The sequence below is a fragment of the Rhamphochromis longiceps genome, linkage group LG12 (genome assembly GCF_057381845.1).
Source record: "Rhamphochromis longiceps isolate RC_006_pf linkage group LG12, R_longiceps_female_GT1.1, whole genome shotgun sequence".
Classification (NCBI taxonomy): domain Eukaryota; kingdom Metazoa; phylum Chordata; class Actinopteri; order Cichliformes; family Cichlidae; genus Rhamphochromis; species Rhamphochromis longiceps.
The window spans coordinates 14,861,538-14,884,193 of record NC_140568.1 but is presented as its reverse complement, the minus strand read 5'-3'; the positions used below and the strand labels follow the sequence as shown (position 1 = coordinate 14,884,193).

Genomic DNA, 22,656 nt, shown 5'->3' with positions numbered 1-22,656 from the left:
CACTGTGTAGTAGCATAAGTGAGTGCTCAGGCTGACTTCATGAATTCTAAATGTAATTCACAAAGGCTAATCACTGTTTCCTGAAGGCGTGATTCATTCTCTGCTCAGATGTAAGAATCTAAAATGGAAAATGTAATCTTTTTCTTTCTGATGCTTTGGCTACAAATCTTTTGTCTTGCAGCAGGGACAGCTGAGCAGATGCACTCTTTACTCGCAGGGTTAGAGCTGCCCTGTGGAGTTCTCTCGAAAACACGCAAAAATTAGATTTATATTTACTGCTATTTGACAACATTCATAGAAAGCAAGCAGATAAAGTCAAAATGTGTTTCCATCCTCATAAATGATTTTTTTAAACCTTAATGTTCATTCCTACTCCATCACTGCCATCTGTAGTACAAGTCTGTTGAAGCTCCAAACTCCTCTGCTTGCAGATAAGATTATATTTGAAAATATCTCAAATCTGCCACAGTTGGAGATTTCGGCCACAACATTTCAGCTACGAGCTGTTGTTAGAGAGGATTTCACCTCACACCTTACGTTTTAGACATAATACTGCTGACTTTAACTTCATGGCCTCACGACAGTGTTAATTTTGATGTTCACTATAGCCGTTTGCTGTTCTTTTCTTTTTGTCTCTGTCAGCAAGATTAAGGAAAGTCGAATTTCAACTAAGTTAGTGAATAGGTGTATCATGGGAAATCACCGACACATCCCATTTTTATGATGAAGACATAGGGCACTTTCTTAAAAATAATATATATCGTTATCACAAATTTTCAAATGTATATCGTGATAAATATTTTTGGTCATGTCGCCCTGCTCTACTGTGGGGTAGAAAGGCCTCTGCCATTGCTGGTTCTTGACTTGCAGAATAGTTTTGGTTGTTGTGCCATCATCGCTTACTAAAACAGTTACTCCTGCATTCAAACCATCATTTTACAGTTGTTGGTGTTTCGGGTCAGTGTATGAGTTTTTCAGCTGTGTCCTCAGTACTAGTGATTCATACACACACAGGAAAGTGCAGGAAAGCCCTTCTATGTGGCTATATGATTCTTCCACATTTGAAGTGACATATAAAAGTGACATATAAAAGTGACATATAAAAAAAATACTAAACTTGCAGTGGTTTTTTAGCTAACGTTATAGTGAAAGATTTATCGTTTGGGGTTATAAGTACCCCCAGTAACAACTCTGTTAGGGGCACATGAGCCAAAAACATATTCTGAGAGTATGGACTCAGTGTTAGAGTTTAGGGCTGAGAATACTAATTCTACCCCATGGGAAAGGCAAATATGAGTTTTTGGGGAAAAATGTAAATGGTTTTTGATGTGTGTTGAGTTAAAATGAGTGTGTTCCCTGATTGCCAAGCCTCGGGAGAACAATTTAATTAAAACACAAATTTGATATTCTGATTGCCTAGACAGAATTAGGGCTAGGGTTAGGTTTGTGGTCCTCTGATGATCCAACCATCCGACATCTTTGTGGCAGCGGAGGCTGCTTTAAATATTCAGTTAGGTCAGGGTGTAAACTTGGGCATTTACACTTTCGACCATGTGTAGAAAATCAATGCATTTAAATTAGAAAATAATCCACAGCAAGACTGTTTCGACCACGTGGCTTTCAGTTTGTTCATCCTCCACAGTAGCTTTTCATTTTGAACACTTGAATCCCTGCCAGCTCTGCAGAGGTCGTTCTTGTCCTCACTCTGACATCTGACCTCAACAGTAGGTAAAGAAGCCCATTTTCTCACTCGCACCCTCTTAAGATGTCAGGGGTCATGAATTCTTCTTAGCTTAGTTTGACAGTAAGCCAAGAAGAATTTATCTCTGCGTGGCTTCATTCATGGTCTAATGTGAGGTCGGAGCTTGCAGGCATCCTGTCACGTTCCACAGATGGTGGATGGATGGGAGTGGTGTCCCTGACATCATGATCCAAATGGTCCAACACACTCTGCAGATCTGACTCAAAAGAATTATATCCTTAAACCCAAGTTTAAAAATTTGAAAAACAAAACAAAAATAAACAAAAGCACTCCACAAGCGCAAACTTCCACCAAGGCAGCTCATTTTCTATGTACTATTTACTTTTAAGAGAATAGTTTTGTATTTTCTGTATATTTATTTGGTTTTCTTTGTTCTTTCAAAACCTCTTTTAAGTTTTTAGTGCAGGAAACCCATTTTAATATAACTGTCTTACTTTTGAAGGTAATCCTTTTATTATTATTATTCATTTATGTGGCTATGAAATATAAAAATCTTACATTAATTTACATGCTTAGTAATATAAAAGATGCAATCAATCACAAATTACATTGAAATTGTTATGTACTTAGAGATCTATCGCTGCCAGCATGTTAGACTTTCTGGTAAGAGAAAGTTTTTGTTATGTTATTGTATTCTACTGTCTACTTACCAATTTGAAAAAATAAAAACAAAATAAACCAAACTTTGTATAGCGCTTTTCTAGTCCCTAAGGACCCCAAAGCACTTCACACTACATTCAGTCATTCAGACACAGGCGATGGCAAGCTACATTGTAGCCACAGCTGCCCTGGGGCGCACTGACAGAGGCGAGGCTGCCGGACACTGGCGCCACCGGGCCCTCTGACCACCACCAGTGGGCAAACATGGGGTTAGTATCTTGCCCAAGGATATTTGGCAGCCAGGAGGCAGCCTGGGATCGAACCACCGACCTTCTGATTAGTGGCTGACCTGCTCTGCCACCTGAGCTACAGCCACCCCCAATATCCACATTCCTCTGGCTATGATTAGTTTTTTTGCATTGTGCCACCACAGGGATGACATCAGGGTCTCGGTCTCATCTTGGAACTCCAACACATTCTAAACATTCTCACTGCAGGTTGAGAGTTCGTGACCCTAGAGCATAGGTGTCAAACTCTGGCCCGCGGGCCAAATTTGGCCCGCAGCCTAATTACATTTGGCCCGCAAAGCCATACCAAATTACTATTAGAGCTGGCCTACTGGTATTATACAACTAATATATATATATTGTTTATTATTAAGCTTTGCTTGTTCCATATTCAGTTTTTCAGCAAAACTTGTTTGAGTCCATAAGAAAAGATTCATTCTTATATCTGGAGGAAGATTTTTTTTTTTTTCAATAAATATTAATAAATGTTCCAGTTTTGAATTTTGGCCCACTGTGTATTTGAGTTTGACACCCCTGCCCTAGAGGATGGGGACAGCATTTTGAAGTATTTGGCATGGTCGTTCAATCCTTACCAATGGCTTTATGCACAGTGGCAATGTTGCCAATGAAAAGGAAGTCACTTTCATTGGGTGAACATCGCTGGCATGAAGGGGAATATCTCTTCATTACCAATATGTTGGAAGTTGTTTTGAGTCAAACATACACATGAAGGCCTGTGTCTAGAAAACTCATATTTACCCAAGCAGCTTGTCTCCTTCCAAAAATATCTGTAACATACCTGTCTGCTTTAATGGTGTAAATGATATTGAACAAATTGGACGACTTTCTTTTTTTTACCCCAAGCATTAGAAGTTGGGCTGGTGTTAGTGTTATTTTGACAAGATGGCTGCTATGTAACAACATACATAAAAGAGTGTGACTTCCTGCATTGTGACACTCATTAAAATTTACTGTCCTAAGCCACTGAAGCCCTTCTGTCGGTTTTGACGATGTGGTGTCCAACAGCCTGCCACCATCATGGTCACAGTTTGTGTGTCCTTGTACCACTGCTGATACTTGCTGGTCAGGAGTGTCTCTAAGGTTTTATACCTGCCCGTGTCCTACATTCACATACGCCATGAGGGTTAGAGTAAACCGGTGCCTCACTTACCCTGATCCTGACATTTATCTATGTGTCACATTTTTAGACTAATGATTGTTTTATGGTTCTAATGTTAATGTTAATAGTGCTGAGGAAATCTGAGTGAAAACTTATTCCAGAGCCCACACATAAAGATGTCTGGGTTTTCTCCTTGTGAATACAAAGCTCAGTAAACCAGATTTCCAAACCGTGCTTTACTTGTAAAATTAAACACTTTCAGTTTATGCAAACAGTTAATGGGAGAATCACATTAATAGCTTGTTCTATAAACATAAAACCACCCAGTCTGCTGCCTCTGCTCTCTCATCACAGAGAAGGAAAAGTTCAGCTTTTAGGGTTTTGAAAGTACTAGAATAACTCAAATATGTGATTTTTGTTTTTTGGATAGTTCAGTTTTTACGGTGACCTCTTTTTGCGGTGTTTGTGTTTGTCGTCTTCAGCAACCATTGGTTCGTCTCCGTGGTGGGGCCATCGTAGGCGACGGGCGAGTGGAGGTGTTGAAAAATGGAGAGTGGGGCACCATATGTGATGACAAGTGGAGCCTGCTGTCTGCCACAGTGGTGTGTCGAGAGCTGGGCTTTGGTACAGCAAAGGAGGCTCTGTCTGGAGGTCGCCTTGGACAAGGTATACTGGTTTTATATCATTTATTTTTATTAAAAAAATACTGACAGATTGTTTTCATGCCTGCTCATTGATTGGGACTTCACAGTAGTGAAAGGTCTGAGAAAAGGAAACAAATGCATAAAATTATACCAGTAATGCAACCAATGAGGGAAGCAGAAGGACATGAAATGTGAGCTGCACGAACCAAGGAAAAAAAACAAAAAACGATGGGCTGATTACAAAGTAGACCTGAAAATAACCCATGACACCGAGCTCCAAACGACTTTACTCCTGGAACAAATGTCTGTGTATATTTCCTACATGGCACAGAATGGAAGGGCTTGACTGTGGAGCAAAACCACATATCCCAAACATTTCAGAGAAGTAATTCTAGCCTTTAAACTTTTCTGCTTATATCACCCTTTTGCAGCCAGAGGAACATGAACTCATAGACAAGGTTATAAAATCTGCCCTTAGTTTGCATGTTTGCATGTTTTCATGTCACAGTGGCATTTTGTCAGCTGTTTAGTGGTAATGCAAGAAACTAACCACAACACTGAAAAATGTAGTGCAATTACAACTGTACATGTTTATGTTGGGGATTCATCTCTTAAACAGGCCCACTAAATGTTGGCCCATTGCTCATTGTAGCTCCATTTATCTGCTTCACCAACACTTCACTAGCACAGCTAAAACAACAGTTCTGCTGTTTTAGCTGTTAAATTGGCCACTGGATAGTCACGATCTTTGCTGGGTAGAAGGTTTGAATATGAAAAGAATACCATCACAATTTAAAGACCTGTGTGACATGATAATGATGCAGCCATAGCTGCTCAAACATACTGTTCAAACATAACTTTGAAATGTTTACAGAAGATACCTGAAAGGTTAAGCCACTCTATACTACGCCCCACACCCCAAAAAGTACAGAGTGCTTGTAAGATGAGGAAATATTATTTTTCCAGTAAATTACCAAGACATTAGGCTGTACTTAAAATTACTTATGAGTACATAGAATTACCTAAAATATAATTTGTCTCTTTTCCTGTAAAATCCATGAATTTAAGCAATACTTGAAATTGCTTATGCACGACCTAAAATTACTGATTCGCTTCTTAAAATTATTTACAGAATGCTTAAATTTAGCTACAGCAAAATTATTTCTTTGTTTCCGGTAAAAATCAGACTTGTTACCCCCTTATTCTAGTGTCCCTACCTTTTAAGTATTGGTAGGTAAATATAATTATAGCACATTGTAATTTCAATCAAAATAAATAAACAGATTAAAAGTGTTTTAACTAAAATGCATAGAAATGACATTTATTTACAGTGGAATGACACCCTTAGTTGCAGGCCATATTATGTCATATTATATTAAGTGTTACCAGTACATTTAATCAATCTTTGACAAAAAATATTGATTAGAAGTGCGTAACATTTTAAAATAGTATTGCAGCTATTGCATAATATGAGCTTTTAAAGAGTAAGTTCAATCAGATCTTTACTGCCTAAGTATTGATACAGTTTACTTGAACCAGATTGATCGCGCTACTGTACGGTGCAACATTGAGCTCCACTTTCTTTGGTAGCCAAGAGGTTAAACATTTTTGTGGCAGAAACCCTTCATACAGATATTAGATTAATATGAGTGCACTATGTTAATTGTTGATGTACACTTTACTTTTCTTATCCTGTTTAAAAATGGTGAAATAATGATTTTTTTCATGTCGTACTTCTTGGAGTGGGCAAATATATTGAAATGTACACAGCAAAGTTTGTGATTCTTGTCTTTTGTTTTGTTTGGGTTTTTTTTCCACTGACTGCTCATTTTCAGTGGAGGCTTTTATTGTGAGCAGCTTCACTTTAAGGTTTTCATAACCTGCACGAGCTGCGTTATGCCACTGGCAGGTTTGGAAGTCAGCAGCACACACCTAACAAAAATGTGGCACAAACACACTTCTAACTTAAACACGCAGCAGATATCTCACCAATGTTCAAGTGTATTAAACGCACAGCTTACTTGTTTTTCAGCATATAAGGTGGAAAAATCACATTTTCTCTAGCAACAAGAAGAACATTTCTTCAGAAAAGGCAGGGACATGCTGTACACTGCTGCACATTCCAGTCACGTTAGACGTGGAAAAATTTGAAACGAAGAGAAAGTAGCTTTTTCCATCAGGGTTTCTCATCACTGCCTTTAATGTTTCATGGAAAATAGAAGTCAGCCCAGATAGTAATTCTACACCATAAGACAAAGGGAAAATTGGAAATAAATATGTTATAGTTATAAAGACATAACATACAAGTCAGACTTGAACAATTAATACTTTGTGTCTGTGGAGCAGACTGAGCTGATCTGCAGGTTAAGTGGCTTTACATTTGTGCTTACAGGGCCTCAGAAATCATCAGGCAATGTGATGTGTAGTTGCTGTTGTGGAACTGTTCTAGTTGTTGAGTTGTTTGATTTATTGATCCTCTTGTATGTATGACCTTCTGTTTCCATGCTTAGCTGACTTAGTCTTTCCTATTTAGCTCCGTGGTCTGCTTCTTTGTATGATTAGTTTGTAAAGGAACCCTGGGCATATGTGGGGTTTTTGCTTTTTTTAACTTACTATTAGACTACACTCTCTAAACAAAAGTGACTGAAATAGAATTAAAACAAAAAGATTTGCAGATTTATTTTGGTTTTGGACCATTAGACCAGGTCTTGACAAGAATCTCTGTATATTTAAATTCATGCTTTCCTTAGTTCTGTCCAGTCTGAGCTGCTAAAAGCAGCAAATTCTTTGCTCTGCAAATTCTTTTAAAGGACTTCTGACACTTTTAGATGGACTGCTGCTGCTCCTGATGGGTTTTAGTGGTTCTAAAACTTCTTCCATACTTCATGGAAGAAAGAGGACAAACAGAAACTCTCTAACCCTCAGTGGTTTAAGTCATCATCAGTGAATATCTATTTTTTTGTTTCTTTAAAACGTTGTTCTTCCACGTCTTGCCTATCAGGAGATATTCTAACAGATGCTATTAACTGACTGTTTTTTACAAAAAGCCTTTTTTGCTTTTCTTCAAAACACGGGTTAAGGGTTTGACCAACACAGCATGTTGTGGAAGCTGTAGGGTTGTTGTCTTCACCGATGAAGCATTAGACCTCACAGTGTTACAATATCACTGTTTGGTAGAACATGATTATGTCCATCCATCCATTTTCTTCATTTTATTGTGTTATGTCACAGTAACAGCAGGGTCACAGAGAGGTCCAGTGTTTTTTTTTTTTGTTGTTTTTTTTTTATTCCTCTTCTTGGATCGTGATGTGCTACCACGTTAAATTTGATCTATAATCACCCCAACGAGTTTTGGGCATACTCTGGGTCTCCTACTGCAATGCTTCAGCTTTCTCCTTTCTACAGCAAGGAGCAGCAGCTCTCCTCAAGATGTCTAAGCTCTTACACATACGTAAGGCCGAGCCCTGCCACCTATGTGTGTAACAATGTAATAAGTTTGCAGAAAAACTGGTGCCAATCCATGGAGAGATCACTGGTGCATCTCAGAGCCAACATAGACAGGCAACAGTTCAAACTCTTATACGATCCAATCAATCAAAACTGATCATTATGGATTTCAAAATCGTATTTGTTTTTCATATGTACCTATTTTCAGTGATTAATAGCAGGAAATTAACTCGGCATATCATTCTTTTCTTTCCCTTTTTTTTGCCATAATTTTCAACTAACCTATATTTGACGACAGCATAATAAAACTGGAAATTCTGGTTTTAGTGTGCCACCACAATATTTTCAGTAACCCCCATATAGCCACCTCTACGAAATAATTCTAGAGGTGCCCCTGTAACCAGAGATAATGAGGGTTGGGACACAGAACAAGATCCTCAGATATTTAACCTTGCTGAGCTCTGAACCCCGACCCTATCTTTCCATGGCCAATTGTTCCATTGGAGAACAATGGACAATAATTAAACTAAACAACAATTAAAAATGTTTAATTCATTCAGTTTACAACAGGTGGACATAAAGTTCAGGACACACCTAGAAGACTGTAAAAAGCAAACAGGAAACATGATGGGTTACTAAGCTTATATTTTAAAATGCAATTTATTACACTATAAATTGCAATAGACTGAAAACCTTCTGCACCAGCTTCCTGATAGATGCTAATTCCTACTTCCTGTTTTTCCTGTTTTCTCCTAGTTTCTTGCCATAATGCTAAACTAATTAACTTTTGACTCTGACCTCATATTTAGCATGTAGGTGCCTCACTCTAGGAAAGAAAACATGTTTTTCTTTGAAGCTTTGAATTTTAGATTTTTTTTTATTACACCAGAATTGTGTTTTTTAATGATATGTAACAAGACCCAACATACAGATTTGTGTTCCCTCAGTCACCTTCAGTGGAATTCAAACTGAATCTGCTTCTTTGTGTGCATTTTTCAGGTATGGGCCCAGTGCATATGAATGAGGTGGAGTGTTCAGGATTTGAGAAGTCCATAACTGAGTGTTCGTTCAATAAGGAGGCTCTGGGTTGTAGCCATGAGGAGGATGCAGCCGTCAGATGTAATGTCCCAAAAATGGGCTTCCAGGAAAGGGTTGGTTTCCATTTCACTATAGCCAAATACTGGTTAACACAGCTGCTCTAGGAAATGAGTTCACAGTGCAACTCAGCAGTTCGTCCAGTAGACTAGAACTGGAGTTCCTTCTACTGTATAACATAATAACATGAATACTTTAAGTGTTCTTTAGTTTGTGCTAACATGTGTTGCAATGCAATGCTTGACACACTGCAATTTTTACAATATGAAAACGTCATTTCTGAAAGTACGTAGATGTTTACCTGATACAACGCAGAGCTGATTAATCTCATTGTACAGAAATTGCCTCAAATTCAGCCAGAAAGTGTTTACAGGATGAATAGGAGTGAACCCAGGTTAAGTCATGACTTAGACCTCTGAGAGGAACATTACTACATACAAAAGTATGTATGAAGTGTACATGGTGCAGTAGAGGTGTACCAGTGAAATCTTGATTAAATCTGTATTCATTTTGCATTTAATGGCAACAAGCACTGTAAATGTGTCCCTTCCAAGAGCACTGATGATCATCAACAGTCCTGTGTTGTTTTTTTCCACACCCACAGCTGCGTCTGAGTGGAGGTCGTAACCCGTATGAAGGCCGTGTGGAGGTGCTGGTGGAGAGAAATGGCTCTCTGGTGTGGGGGACGGTGTGCAGCGAGGGCTGGAGAACCATGGAAGCCATGGTTGTCTGTAGACAGCTGGGTCTGGGCTTTGCCAGCAATGCTTTCCAGGTATGAGTCACAGCAGCCAGGGGGTGGGAATCAGTTTGCCTGGGTGTGTGAAAATCTTTAGATGTCTAAAATGTAAACCAACAAATTTTGTGTTCTTATAGCCAGACTGTACGAATCTGAGCACAACCTCTCCACAGATCTCCGTGGACTCTTCATCTTTAGCTTATAGTTTATAGAAAATGACCCAATAGACATTTTCCACAAAAAGCTAGTTAAAAGAGACAAAGCTATGTGAGTTTAGTTTGTTGGGCTGATTTCCTCAAAGTGGATGATTTCTTTGAAAGTGCTGCTTCATTTAAAGTCATGAATAGGTGCTGCATTTGTAATTCATTATTGAAAGTCCACTGTTATTCTCTTTAGAACTCTTCCTTTTTTAAACATGTTCAGTTGACCTGCTGTGCAGCAACTCAAAGCCTCTTGGTTATTCTAGTAGTTAATTGGATAGCATAAATCAGGCTGGTACAAATTTAACATAGTCTCTGCATTTCTGTTAATTAACACCACCAATAAATTCACAGATGTGTTTTACTTTCTTTTGAGTAAATGATAAGAAATTGCTGTATGTATAGGGCCTGTGAAATAAAGTGTATATATATACCCACATCCAAGGAACAAAGCTAACTCAGCAATAATGTATCGACAGAGCACTGAAAGCAGCTTCCAGCAAATAGCTTGTGCTGCCAGTGGAAAATGGGATACAAAATGTACTATGACACAAAGAAGAAACTTTCCACTTGTTTTAGGAGTCTTTCTTTTTCCTTTTTTTTTTTTTTTTTTTTTTAAGAAGTTTGCTCTCTAGACAGCAGAGAGAACTAGAATACCTACAGCCAAATCATGAGTGTTTGGGCTTCCACAATCCAACAGCGCAGAAAAACTAAAAATTCTGCTTTTATTTTGTATGGACTGAAAGGTCCAGTACAGAAAAGGAACTGTCAGTTGTTAAATCACTGTTTGCATCAGTTGGCTGTCAGTGAACTTTGTTTGGTGTATATTATGATCAGAATTAGCTGTCGAGTCTGGAAACTCAGCTGTTAGGGTTATGTGACATAAATTCCTGAGACTTTTTAGTCATGTAGTAATTACATTTCATCTACATATATAATATTAAAGAGACTGTAGGTTCATTGTTTTGTACATTCACAGTTCAATTCAATTTTATTTATATAGTGCCAAATCACAACAGCAGTCACCTCAAGGCGCTTTATATTCTACAGTAGATCGTACAATAATACATACAGAGAAAAACCCAACAATCATATGACCCCCTATGAGCAAGCACTTTGGCGACAGTGGGAAGGAAAAACTCGCTTTTAACAGGAAGAAACCTCCAGCAGAACCAGGCTCAGGGAGGGGCGGGGCCATCAGCTGCTATTGGTTGGGGTGAGAGAAGGAAGACAGGATAAAGACATGCTGTGGAAGAGAGACAGGGATTAATAACAGATATGATTCAATGCAGAGAGGTCTATTAACACAAAGTGAGTGAGAAAGGTGACTGGAAAGGAAAAACTCAATGCATCATGGGAATCCCCGGCAGCCTACATCTATTGCAGCATAACTAAGGGAGGATTCAGGGTCACCTGGTCCAGCCCTAACTATATGCTTTAACAAAAAGGAAAGTTTTAAGCCTAGTCTTGAAGGTAGAGATAGTGTCTGTCTCCCAAATCCAAACTGGAAGCTGGTTCCACAGAAGAGGGGCCTGAAAACTGACCTCAGTTTTATCTGAATTAAGAAGCAGAAAGTTAGCGGCCATCCAGGTCTTTATGTCTTTAAGACATTCCTGCAGTTTAACTAATTGATGTGTGTTATCTGGCTTCATAGATAGATAGAGCTGGGTGTCATCTGCATAGCAGTGAAAATGTATGCTATGTCTTCTAATGATGCTGCCTAGGGGAAGCATGTATAGTGTAAACCGAATTGGTCCTAGCACTGAACCCTGTGGAACTCCATAATTAACCTCAGTGTGTGAAGAGGACTCTCCATTTACATGCACAAATTGGATTCTATTAGATAGATATGATACAAACCAGTGCAGTGCAGTACCTGTAATACCTACAGCATGTTCTAATTGCTCTAATAGAATATTATGGTCAACAGTATCGAATGCTGCACTAAGGTCTAGCAGGACAAGCACAGAGATGAGTCCACTGTCAGAGGCCATAAGAAGATCATTTGTAACCTTCACTAAAGCTGTTTCTGTGCTGTGATGAACTCTGAAACCTGACTGAAACTCTTCAAATAAGCCATTCCTCTGCAGATGATCAGTTAGCTGTTTGACAACTACTCTTTCAAGGATTTTTGATATGAAAGGAAGGTTGGAGATTGGCCTATAATTAGCTAAGACTGCTGGGTCTAGAGATGCTTTTTGAGTAAAGGTTTAACTACAGCCAGCTTGAAGGCCTGTGGTACATAGCCGATCATTAGAGATAGGTTGATCATATTTAAGATCGAAGAATTAATTAATGGCAGGACTTCTTTGAGCAGTTTTGTAGGAATGGGGTCTAAAAGACATGTTGATGGTTTGGAGGAAGTACACTCAACAAAAATATAAACGCAACACCTTTGTTACTGCTCCCATTCCCCATGGGATGGACGTAGAGACCTGAAATTCATTCCAGATACACAATATAACCATCCCTCCCAAACAGTGGTCACAAATCAGTCCAAATGTGTGGTAGTGGGCACATCTGCTATATTGAGATAATCCATCCCACCTCACAGGTGTGCCACATCAGGATGCTGATCTGACATCATGAGTAGTGCACAGGTGTACCTCAGACTGCCCACAACAAAAGGCCACCCTGGAATGTGCAGTTTTTTGCGCTATTGGGGGTCTGGGGACCCAGAACCGGTCAGTATCTGGTGTGACCACCATTTGCCTCATGCAGTGCAACACATCGTCGCATGGAGTCTATCAGATTGTCAATTGTGGCCTGTGGAATGTTGGTCCACTCCACTTCAATGGCTGTGCGAGGTTGTTGGATATTCGTGGGAACTGGTACACGCTGTCGTATACGCCGGTCAAGCACATCCCGAACATGCTCAATGGGTGACATGTCCGGTGAGTATGCTGGCCATGCAAGAACTGGGACATTCTCAGCTGCCATCTGCCCTGAACAATGTGAACCATGATTCATCTGTGAAGCGTACACCTCTCCAACGTGCCAGACGCCATCGAATGTGAGCATTTGCCCACACAAGTCTGTTACGGCGACGAGCTGGAGTCAGGTCAAGACCCCGATGAGGACGACGGGCATGCAGTTGAGCGTCCCTGAGACGGTTTCTGACAGTTTGTGCAGAAATTGTTGTTGTTGTTCCAGCAGCTGTCTGGGTGGCTGGTCTCAGACGATCTTGGAGGTGAACCTGCTGGATGTGGTTACACGAGGTCTGCGGTTGTGAGGCCGGTTGGATGTGCTGCCATATTCTCTGAAACGCCTGTGGAGACGGCTTATGGTTGAGAAATGAACATTCAATGCACGGGCGACAGATCTGGTTGACATTCCTGCTGTCAGCATGCCAATTGCACGCTCCCTCGTTGCTTGTGGCATCTGTGGCATTTTGCTGTGAGACAAAACTGCACATTCCAGGGTGGCCTTTTGTTGTGGGCAGTCTGAGGTACACCTGTGCACTACTCATGATGTCAGATCAGCATCCTGATGTGGCACACCTGTGAGGTGGGATGGATTATCTCAATATAGCAGATGTGCCCACTACCACACATTTGGACTGATTTGTGACCACTGTTTGGGAGGGATGGTTATATTGTGTATCTGGAATGAATTTCAGGTCTCTACGTCCATCCCATGGGGAATGGGAGCAGTAACAAAGGTGTTGCGTTTATATTTTTGTTGAGTGTAATTATTGAAGTTAACTCAGAAAGATCAATTGGAGAAAAAGAGTCTAACTTAACATCAATGGTACTTTTAGTACAATTGATGGGATGGTTATTGGTAATTTTTTCTCTAATGATTAAAAATTTTTTTGTGAAGAAGTTCATGAAGTCATTACTAGTTAACGTTAAAGGGATGGTTGGCTCAAAAGAGCTCTGACTTTTTGTCAGCCTGGCTACAGTGCTGAAGAGAAACCTGGGGTTGTTCTTATTTTGTTCTCAGGAAATGATCAGACAGGAGAGGGTTTTCAGGAAACACTGTTAAATGTTCAGTTTCTATGCCATGTCTCATGTTTCATTCTAAATACACATGTGACAAATCAGCTAGCTGATAGCTTCTGCACAAATGTTAAGGCTAACTGTTTACCGGCTTTTACTAGCATGTATCTATCCTTCCAGGGTGGGAGTTATAGGAAGAGTAGTCTATATGTAGACAATACAAAATAAGTTTATAAAATTAAAATTTGGGCTATGAGTAGGTTTGAATGTTGTGCTGTTCATTTTAAATTGTAGTTGTATTTTTATTTTTATGGTTCAACAATCCAAATGACTGTAATTACAAGTAATTTTCACTCCAAGCAGAAGACTGGAACAACACTAATTAATAAATAAATTTGTTTGCTTCCAATCGAAACTTTAAGCTTCATTATCATTTCAACTGTTGAAAAAAATATGAATATTTCTTGTTTTTTATCTGGTCAACTTCAGGGCTGCACATTGTCTGCTAATTTGAAAATGGAAAATCTTTTTAACAATTTGAGGCTATTGCATTTCTTTTTTAAATTTTAGGTATTTATGCATTTTAAATTTGTATTTTTTTTATTTGACTGTGCAAAAATATTTGACTTAATTTATTTTTTCATTTTGATAAAAAAAAAAAAAATAGATTAAATATATCAGCTACATACTTCCATGCATGCCACTGTCCGGTGGCTCTGTGTATATGCACAGCCTTCTATTTTTTTTTAATAAACACAGACACATGTAAGACGTTAGGAGTGAGAGGCCTGGGTGTGAACTGGGGGGCGGCCCAAAACACTGTTTACAGTGCAGCAGGGTAATAGTAGGAGCAGATAAGGAGGCTGAGGGGCTTTGTGCTAACAGCTTTATGAAAGTGTTTGCACAGCCATGAAATGAAGAGCGTATGATTATAAGGTGTTTGCCTTCCGGCAGGAGTTTGAAGGACTCTCAGCTGTAACAGGAATCCATTTACTGTATTACATGCTGTGCAGCTTTTTTCATCATCTGTCAGTGTAACGATACATTAGAGATACATAAGAGCTCATAAGACAGAGCTTTAACTTTTAAGTTGCGCTTTTTGACAAAAAACAGACAAACAGGTAATAAAACGCTACAATATGGAAAATCATCACAAACTAAACCAAGAGCAAGCAATTATTTTGGCTGCAGAAAAAGCCAAATCCATAACTGGCTGAAGACATTGAGGTTAACAGAGACTGACACAAGGGACTGAGGGGAAGTCAACACTATATAGACACAGAAGGGCAGTCAGGGGAAGTGGACACAGCTAGTGAAAACAAGACACAGCAGTGGACACTTTATTCAATGAGACAGGAGGGGAAGTAAAACCAAATGTGAGACACTAAAAATAAGTAAGTACTAAAGTAAAACAGAACTTGAAAAATAATAACTAAATGAGAAACGTAAAGACATTATTAAACATTTTCTGATGTGTATCAGTCCCCTAGGATTAGTTCATTCATAACCAGAACCTGAAAGTCCACAAGCACAAGCAACTAAACCTGCAGTGTTGTTTTCTGTGATAATTGAAGTATAACCCCTCCCAGGCTAGGGTAAGGGTTTTCTTTTTCAGAATGACTTGGATTAACTAAATTTGATTACTTAAAAGTACATTTTGGCTTTTGAAAACTGTTGGGCAAATGTCACATTTTCTCATTGTTCTGAGTATTGGTCAATTTAGTGAGTGCTGTCAAATAAATCATTTTTATGCTGCCAAAGAAAAACTACTAGTTGTAGTCAATCATGATCAATAACAAGAGGCCCTGGCCTTATATACTCCAAAATCAACTCAAATGTGTGCGTTGTTTCTTCTTTTTCAGAGTCAGTACAGATGTACACTATAAATCATTCCAACCTGGGCAGGGGAGAAAAAAAATTAAAAGAAATCATTAAAAGCCCCAAATTATCATGATAATTATGCCCATGAAAACTTCTGCTCCAGGTTACATTTAAGATCTTTAGCCTGCACTTACCCGCTCGAACTCTCTGGTCCTCCCATCGGATGCTTTTACTGGTCCCACGCTCCCAATTAAAATCTAAAGGATACAGGGATACTTTCTCTGTCATTGCTCCGAGTCTTATAAAGTCCTCCTTCTCTTTGGAAATCTTCAAATCGAACTTCAAGACCTTCCTATTTTCACAGGCTTTCAGATCACTTTGAAACCTGGTCTGTTCTGTCTTAGTTATCTTGTTTGTTTTTTGTAAATATATGTATGTATGTGTACATGTATGCTTGTATAGGTATTTGTATATAAGTGTATGGATGTTTATATAGATTTCTTTCATCTTCATTTATTTTGATATTTTAACTACATCGTACCTCTGTTCAACACTTTGGATGACACTTAATGTCTTTTAAACGTTCTATACAAAAAAGCTGACTTGACTTGAAAGCTGACGAGGAGTTAAATGCATTCCTGCTGCAGGGGATTCAGCAGCATTAACATGTCATAGGGACAGCCCACCAAGTTAGGAGGGTTTTTATAAAATACAATGCACTATATACATACATACTATATACTGTACTATATATGGAGAGGTTGTGGCTGCTACATCTGATCTGTAAACTGTGCTTTTTCCACAGGAGACCTGGTACTGGTCGGGTGAGGTGAGCGCTGATGCTGTGGTGATGAGTGGCGTTCGGTGCTCTGGAACTGAGATGTCTCTGTCCCACTGCCTGCACCATGGAGCCCACCTCAGCTGCCCCAAAGGAGGCGGCCGCTACGCTGCCGGGGTCTCCTGCTCTGAGAGTAAGACAGTGAAATGAGCAGTGTGCTGAAAAGTCATATTATGTTATCTGTGTAAAATTTGCCTCAACAAAGCCTGATCATGAAGGAATAAATAAATTGGCCTTTCCACTTTTAAACCTACTTTGACTGGAGCCTTGAAAATCTTTTACTCCTTCAATCTGCACATTCGGTTTTAATTCAACAAATGTAAATAAGTTTGACGTAGAGCTGCTAGAACAATTTCTGTATGTCCCTAAAAATGTTTCAGCAGCATGTATTTTTCACTTCTATCTATAGCGGCACCAGACCTGGTGCTGAACCCTCAGGTGGTGGAGCAGACCACCTACATGGAGGATCGGCCCATGTTCATGCTGCAGTGTGCATATGAGGAAAACTGCCTGTCCTCCACATCCAGCGAGGTTCCTGCCAACACCTACCGCCGCCTGCTGCGCTTCTCCTCCCAGATACACAACAATGGCCAGTCCGACTTCCGACCCAAAGCTGACAAGCACTCGTGGGTGTGGCATGACTGTCACAGGTCAGTGAAAGTACAAGCACTGTTTTGGAGGTTTGATACTAGATTTTATCAAGTGATCGCATTCTTGATCACTAACCCCGGGCAATCGGAATATGTTTTTTTTTTTTTTGTTTTGATCAAATTGTTCTTCCATGTCTTGAAAGAACAATTCATTTCAACATCTGTTTTCCCAAAAGGTGCATTTTTGCTTTCTCCAAGATGCAGGGTTAGTGTCAGGAATTACCACCTGTGATGACTAAGACCTCAGAGGGTTCATGCTGATGGCTGTCAGACCTTTTCTCGTTACAAGCACTGGATTTATACACCTACTAAATCCCCTTTAGAAACATAAATTACACCTTCATTAAAAACTACAAGCAAAAAGTCAGTGGACTGTTGGCAGCCTTCAGCTTTCAGTATATCAGGACGGTCAGAATCACTGAAAGAAATGACTCTTTCTAAGGGACATGCTGTTTTTACAGGTGCTATTTAGTTGAGATGCTTTTTTAAAAATGTATTTATTTATTATTTAAAGAACGCCGGTGCCCTTGAGACTAGAGCTAAAATGACAACAAGTGTCTTCTTTTAAAGGCTAAAGTATGTTCCCGTCTTTGTGTGTAGGCATTATCATAGCATGGAGGTGTTCACCATCTATGACCTATTCAGCCTGAATGGAACCAAAGTGGCTGAAGGACACAAAGCAAGTTTCTGCCTGGAGGACTCAGAGTGTGATGAAGGTAAGATCTGAAAAAGGAATTCAGTTATGGAAGGAAATAAATTTTTCACTTTTGAAACATGTGGCAGAAAACTAATTCTTATATGTTCAGTAATGGACTTTTAAAGCTCCTTTAAACAATATGGTTACTGAAAAGGGTGACTTAACACTGTCTAAGGTGAAAAGGTTGACTTTTAATTTCAGAATTATTAAGCAGCTCCACAGTTCTCCAAGATGTAAGGAGCTTTTCCAGGATCTTTCAGTTTTTCAGCAGGAATTTTAAAATTGAACCCATATATTTGAGGTTGCCTGATTTAGTTCAATTCAATTAAATAAAATCCAGTACACTTTTATTTATATTACGCCAATTCAGATTAACAGTCATCTCGAGACCCTTTATAACTTACAATAGTAGAATGAAACTCCAACAATCTCACAGCCCCCTGCAAGCACGTGGTGACAATGGGGAGGAAAAACTCCCTTTTAACAGGAAGAAACCTCTGGGAATATGAAAGAGAAGAGAGCAGAGCAAAACAGGATAAAAGGCAAGGAGAGAAAGCCAGAGTTTAATAATAGATAATGATTAAAGAGGGGTGCATAGTAATAGTGTGTAAAGACAGAGGGAAACTAGATGAGTTTCAGTTTGTCAATGCCCGATAAGCAATGACAAATATTATTATATTTTGTTATTGCAGGTATTGAAAAGAGGTATGAATGTGCCAACTTTGGGGACCAGGGTATTACTGTGGGTTGCTGGGATACCTACAGGCATGACATCGACTGCCAGTGGGTCGACATTACTGATCTGAAACCCGGGGATTACATTTTCCAGGTGATGTTTCTCGCCTTTAGCTCTTTTGCTAGAGAACCAACAGTTCAGCAAGATTCAGCTGTTCATACAATGGCTTCAAACTGCAGCTATAGCGTCTCATTCATGCCCTCCCTCTTGCAGATTATAATTAATCCAAACTACGAAGTGCCAGAGTCGGACTACACCAATAACTTCACGAAATGCAGATGTCGATATGATGGCCATCGTGTGTGGATGTACAGCTGCCATAATGGTAAGATGATAAGGCTATATCTGCTCTTTGTCGTTTGGTAAAGTCTTTACTACACTTACTTTTTAACCAACTAACTAAACTTGTTAAACAGTTTCAGATTTTAATCTTTCATTAATGAGTTGCCCTGCTATTTCACATGAATGCTAATGAGTACCCTGTGAGCTTCTTTTTATTTATTTTTTCAATTTCCTATGCTTGACAATTAGAGTGAGTGATTCTACAAGTGTAAAACAAGGACAAAATGTGTAGGTGGTAACTGTCTGTCTCTGCTGCTGAACTTCTAGGTGGCTCATTAAGCAGTGAAACGGAACAGACATTCCCGGGCCTCCACAGCAACCAGGTGACCCACAGGTAAAGACAGAGCAGAGGAGTGGAGTTAACTGGCCTATGCTTTCAGCAGAAAGACCAGCTGAAGCCAACCAACCACTACACATCTCATCTACGTGGATTCCTCTGACCAGCCATGCCCTGGTCAAAGCATCTGTTTTTACGCTCGCCTCATCCATGAGGCAGTCGCTTTCTTTGACCCTCTCCCCTCCCGTTTCCCTCCGGCAGACAGAATATTTGATTCCCCCTTCTGTCCGTGCAGAGGCAGCTACTTTAACAACACTTCCAACCTCTGTGGTTAAGAGCAAGAGAAAGGTGAAACTCTCTGTACGCCCTGTGACAGAGAGAACTTGTTTTTACAGACCTGCAGGTTAGTGGCAGGTGTATTACACAAGGCGAAGTATCGAGGAATGTCATTACGAGTCTGCCTACTTTGAAATGCAGCTTTTTAAAAGAACCCTGCTGCACTTCTTTTGTGTGTATGTCTGTGTGTGTTTTTCCCTGAAACTCTCCCTGAAGAGTTTGGTTTGTCTGTGCCAGGTTGCCTGAAGATTGACAGGAATCATCAATAGCAAACACAGCAGCCTGTGTGTGGAAATGCAGGCTATTTTTCATTCCATTCATTTTTTTTAGCAGTTTCAGAAATGTTTTTTACATGCTGAAGCCCAGATAACTAAGCTTCCTATTGCAAATGTTATTTAAGCGTCACATCTTCAGTGAGGAATTTTTTTCAAATTAAGCTGTGGCAGAAGCAATTTCTGCAAAGCAAAACAGCCCGTTCATCACCAATTACAAGTGCTAATTGCCTGGTTCGGCTGGAAAACTAATCTACCATGGCTGAAATGTGACGTATTAAAGTGCCTTAAAGTGCCCAAAGCCATTTTAGCTCTGCACACTGCACTGACAAGATTGTGGTCACATTTCATAGAAGAGTAGCACTAAAAGTCTCTGAAGAAGCTGATCATATAAAAGTATGTTGAAAGAAATATAGAAAGGAATATTATATTTCCTATTTACAGCAAGCAATAATTACTTCTAATAGGGGCTTTTGATTTAGTATGCCTGCCAACATTACCTTATGCTGGGCTAAAGCTGGGCAGACACTGTACGATTTTGTCAGTCGCGCGATTCAGCTCCTGCTCAAACTGTGCGATTGACTCGCAGGGGTTAGAAGTTCATAGGTCACGATGCAGGGTCTCACACTATACGGCCTGATGCTCTGATGCGACCTGAGTGCTCACACTGTGCATCCATAAAAATGAAGGTTAACAGAAAATCTGTCGCTCAGTCTCCCTCTCTGTCTTTCACTCACACAGACACGCACACCACCACCATCAACTTTGCTAAATTGCTAATGAAAAACACTGATCGGGCAGCTGTGATTGAGCAGCAATGTCCATCCAACTATTTTCACGGTTGTTGTGTTGTGATCGTGATAATTTTGTGAGGCCACATCGAAAAGGCTCGGATGAGCTTTCCAAAGTTCTACAAGTGCCTCCATCGCTTGTGTCCAGATCACACGCTGCACTCACTGCTGCGCTGCTCCGTCTTTTTCACCGAAATCTGTGTTTGCGCGTGCGCAGTGTGAGAAGCTGCGGTGTTTGAAATCCTCACGACCAAGCGATTGATGATCGGGAGCTGGTCGTGAGGTGTTAATCGCTTGTCGTTACCCCACGTATACTACACGATGCACGACGCACGATGAAGGCCAAAATCAGTCGCACGACTGAAAAATCGGCTCAAAATGGGCCAAAAATCGCACAGTGTCTGCCCAGCTTAAAGATCCTCTGATCAGCTTGTTATGCTGCCCTCTAGTGGTTTACAATTTCCAGGTTGCTGAAGTGTTGCAAACGTGTACTGCAGTCAGTACACATTTATATTACTATGAGGTGCAGGTTATACAGTAAGTTAAAACATAAGAACCCACAAACTGTCGAAAAAAATGTTCTAAAGTGAAACAAACACAGTTAAAAAAAACTCTTTAAAATCTAATCCTTTTAATTATTTTTATTGTAAACCTTCAGTGTTACTATTATTATGTGCCTCAGTCACACAGGTCTAGAGACCCCCTGGCAACCTCAAGGAGTAAGGAAAAATATGCATTCATCAACCAGTAGGCAAGTGGTTACTGGAGGTTGCTAGCTGTCACTGAATGTTATTGGCTGCAAATATTGGCTACAGTAAACCTACTTTTGATTTGGCTGAGATGCCGATTTAGTGCAAACACTGGTGACCTAACCACTCTGCATTAGTGAAACTTCAAAAAGTCCATTGCAGAACCACAGGGAGGCTGTTGGTCAGCAAAAAAGTTCCACCTTACAACTGAAACCAACATGTTTCAACTTCTACGTTTACTTTAAAGGTAAACAGTCTCCATTTCTGGTTGGTGTCACGGTTTTCACAGCTTCACTACAACTTATAGAGTAGTTTGTAAATTTTTCCAAACAAGTCGCTGATTTCCATGCTAACTACTGCTGACTGTGACAACCTGCTAGTGAGCAAAGCAATAGCAAGGAAGTTTTCAGTGTAGCACTGTATACTTTTTTTGCAACCAATTTCACGCTAGCAACATCCAGTAACCATACACCAACTGGCTGTGGAATACACACTTTTTGCTAGCATGTATGCTAGCAAAAAGTCACTGATTGGTCTCTAGGTCTGCATAAATTGGTCTTAAGCATTCAATTTCACAGCAACTACCAGCAAATACTTGCAACCATTTGGGGAGTAAATACAAACAGGTGTCTACACCTGTGGGATTGGGGTCTTATGTAACCAGTGAAATCATTTTAACTGCATCACGTTCTAGCTGCATCAGCTAAATCAAACACATACCATTTTCAAGCTATTATGATGATGCATTGACTGAGCAGTGAAGAACTGCTTGTCAAACATACAGGAAGCTCCCAATTGGTTTAGCTAATAAGCTTTTAATATATAGACCTTTGTTGACGCTTCACATGATAGTTTGCAAATATTTAAGAGACAGGCATTATGTGGTATAAATGTGTCTTGTTTGACTTTATAATCCTGTTAGCAACAGAGATGTGCTAAATGTTGGTTTAAAAGTACAAGTTTCTTTCCAAGTTACACCTATAAGTTGTTGTTGTTGTTGTTTTTTTTTTCAGAAAAACATGATATAGTAGAAACACAAATCCATGTCATTGGTCCTGTTATGTTATCAGTGTTCTGTTGTAAGCTAGTGTAAATGGATTGCTTCCTGTCGTTAGCTTGTATCTGCAGGTACCATGCATCGGATGTTTTCCCTTCAATTCAAAAACTATCAGCTGCAAATTCAAATATCACAATAAAAAGTACTTTAAGACATTTGATTTTATATTTAACTCCAGTGTGGCTTTTAGGCTTCCAGTCAGTGGGACTCTTTTAACATGAGGATCACAGGACTGCTCTACAGTAACATGCTGTCAAA

The 22,656-nt window shown here is 39.7% G+C and overlaps 1 protein-coding gene across 1 annotated transcript in view; it reads left to right on the top strand.

Annotated features, from left to right (window-relative positions):
* LOC146657071 (lysyl oxidase homolog 2B-like) overlaps positions 1-22,441 on the top strand; it is a 49,229-nt gene extending 26,788 nt beyond the window's left edge. Inside the window, exons 6-14 of the mRNA XM_085424885.1 lie at positions 4,252-4,435; positions 8,860-9,011; positions 9,560-9,727; positions 16,459-16,624; positions 16,901-17,141; positions 17,742-17,857; positions 18,531-18,667; positions 18,788-18,899; positions 19,184-22,441. Coding sequence (XP_085281011.1) covers positions 4,252-4,435; positions 8,860-9,011; positions 9,560-9,727; positions 16,459-16,624; positions 16,901-17,141; positions 17,742-17,857; positions 18,531-18,667; positions 18,788-18,899; positions 19,184-19,254 — 1,347 coding nt within the window. The 3' untranslated portion in view covers positions 19,255-22,441. The remainder of the gene's footprint in view (positions 1-4,251; positions 4,436-8,859; positions 9,012-9,559; positions 9,728-16,458; positions 16,625-16,900; positions 17,142-17,741; positions 17,858-18,530; positions 18,668-18,787; positions 18,900-19,183) is intronic.
* Positions 22,442-22,656: the final 215 nt, after the last annotated feature.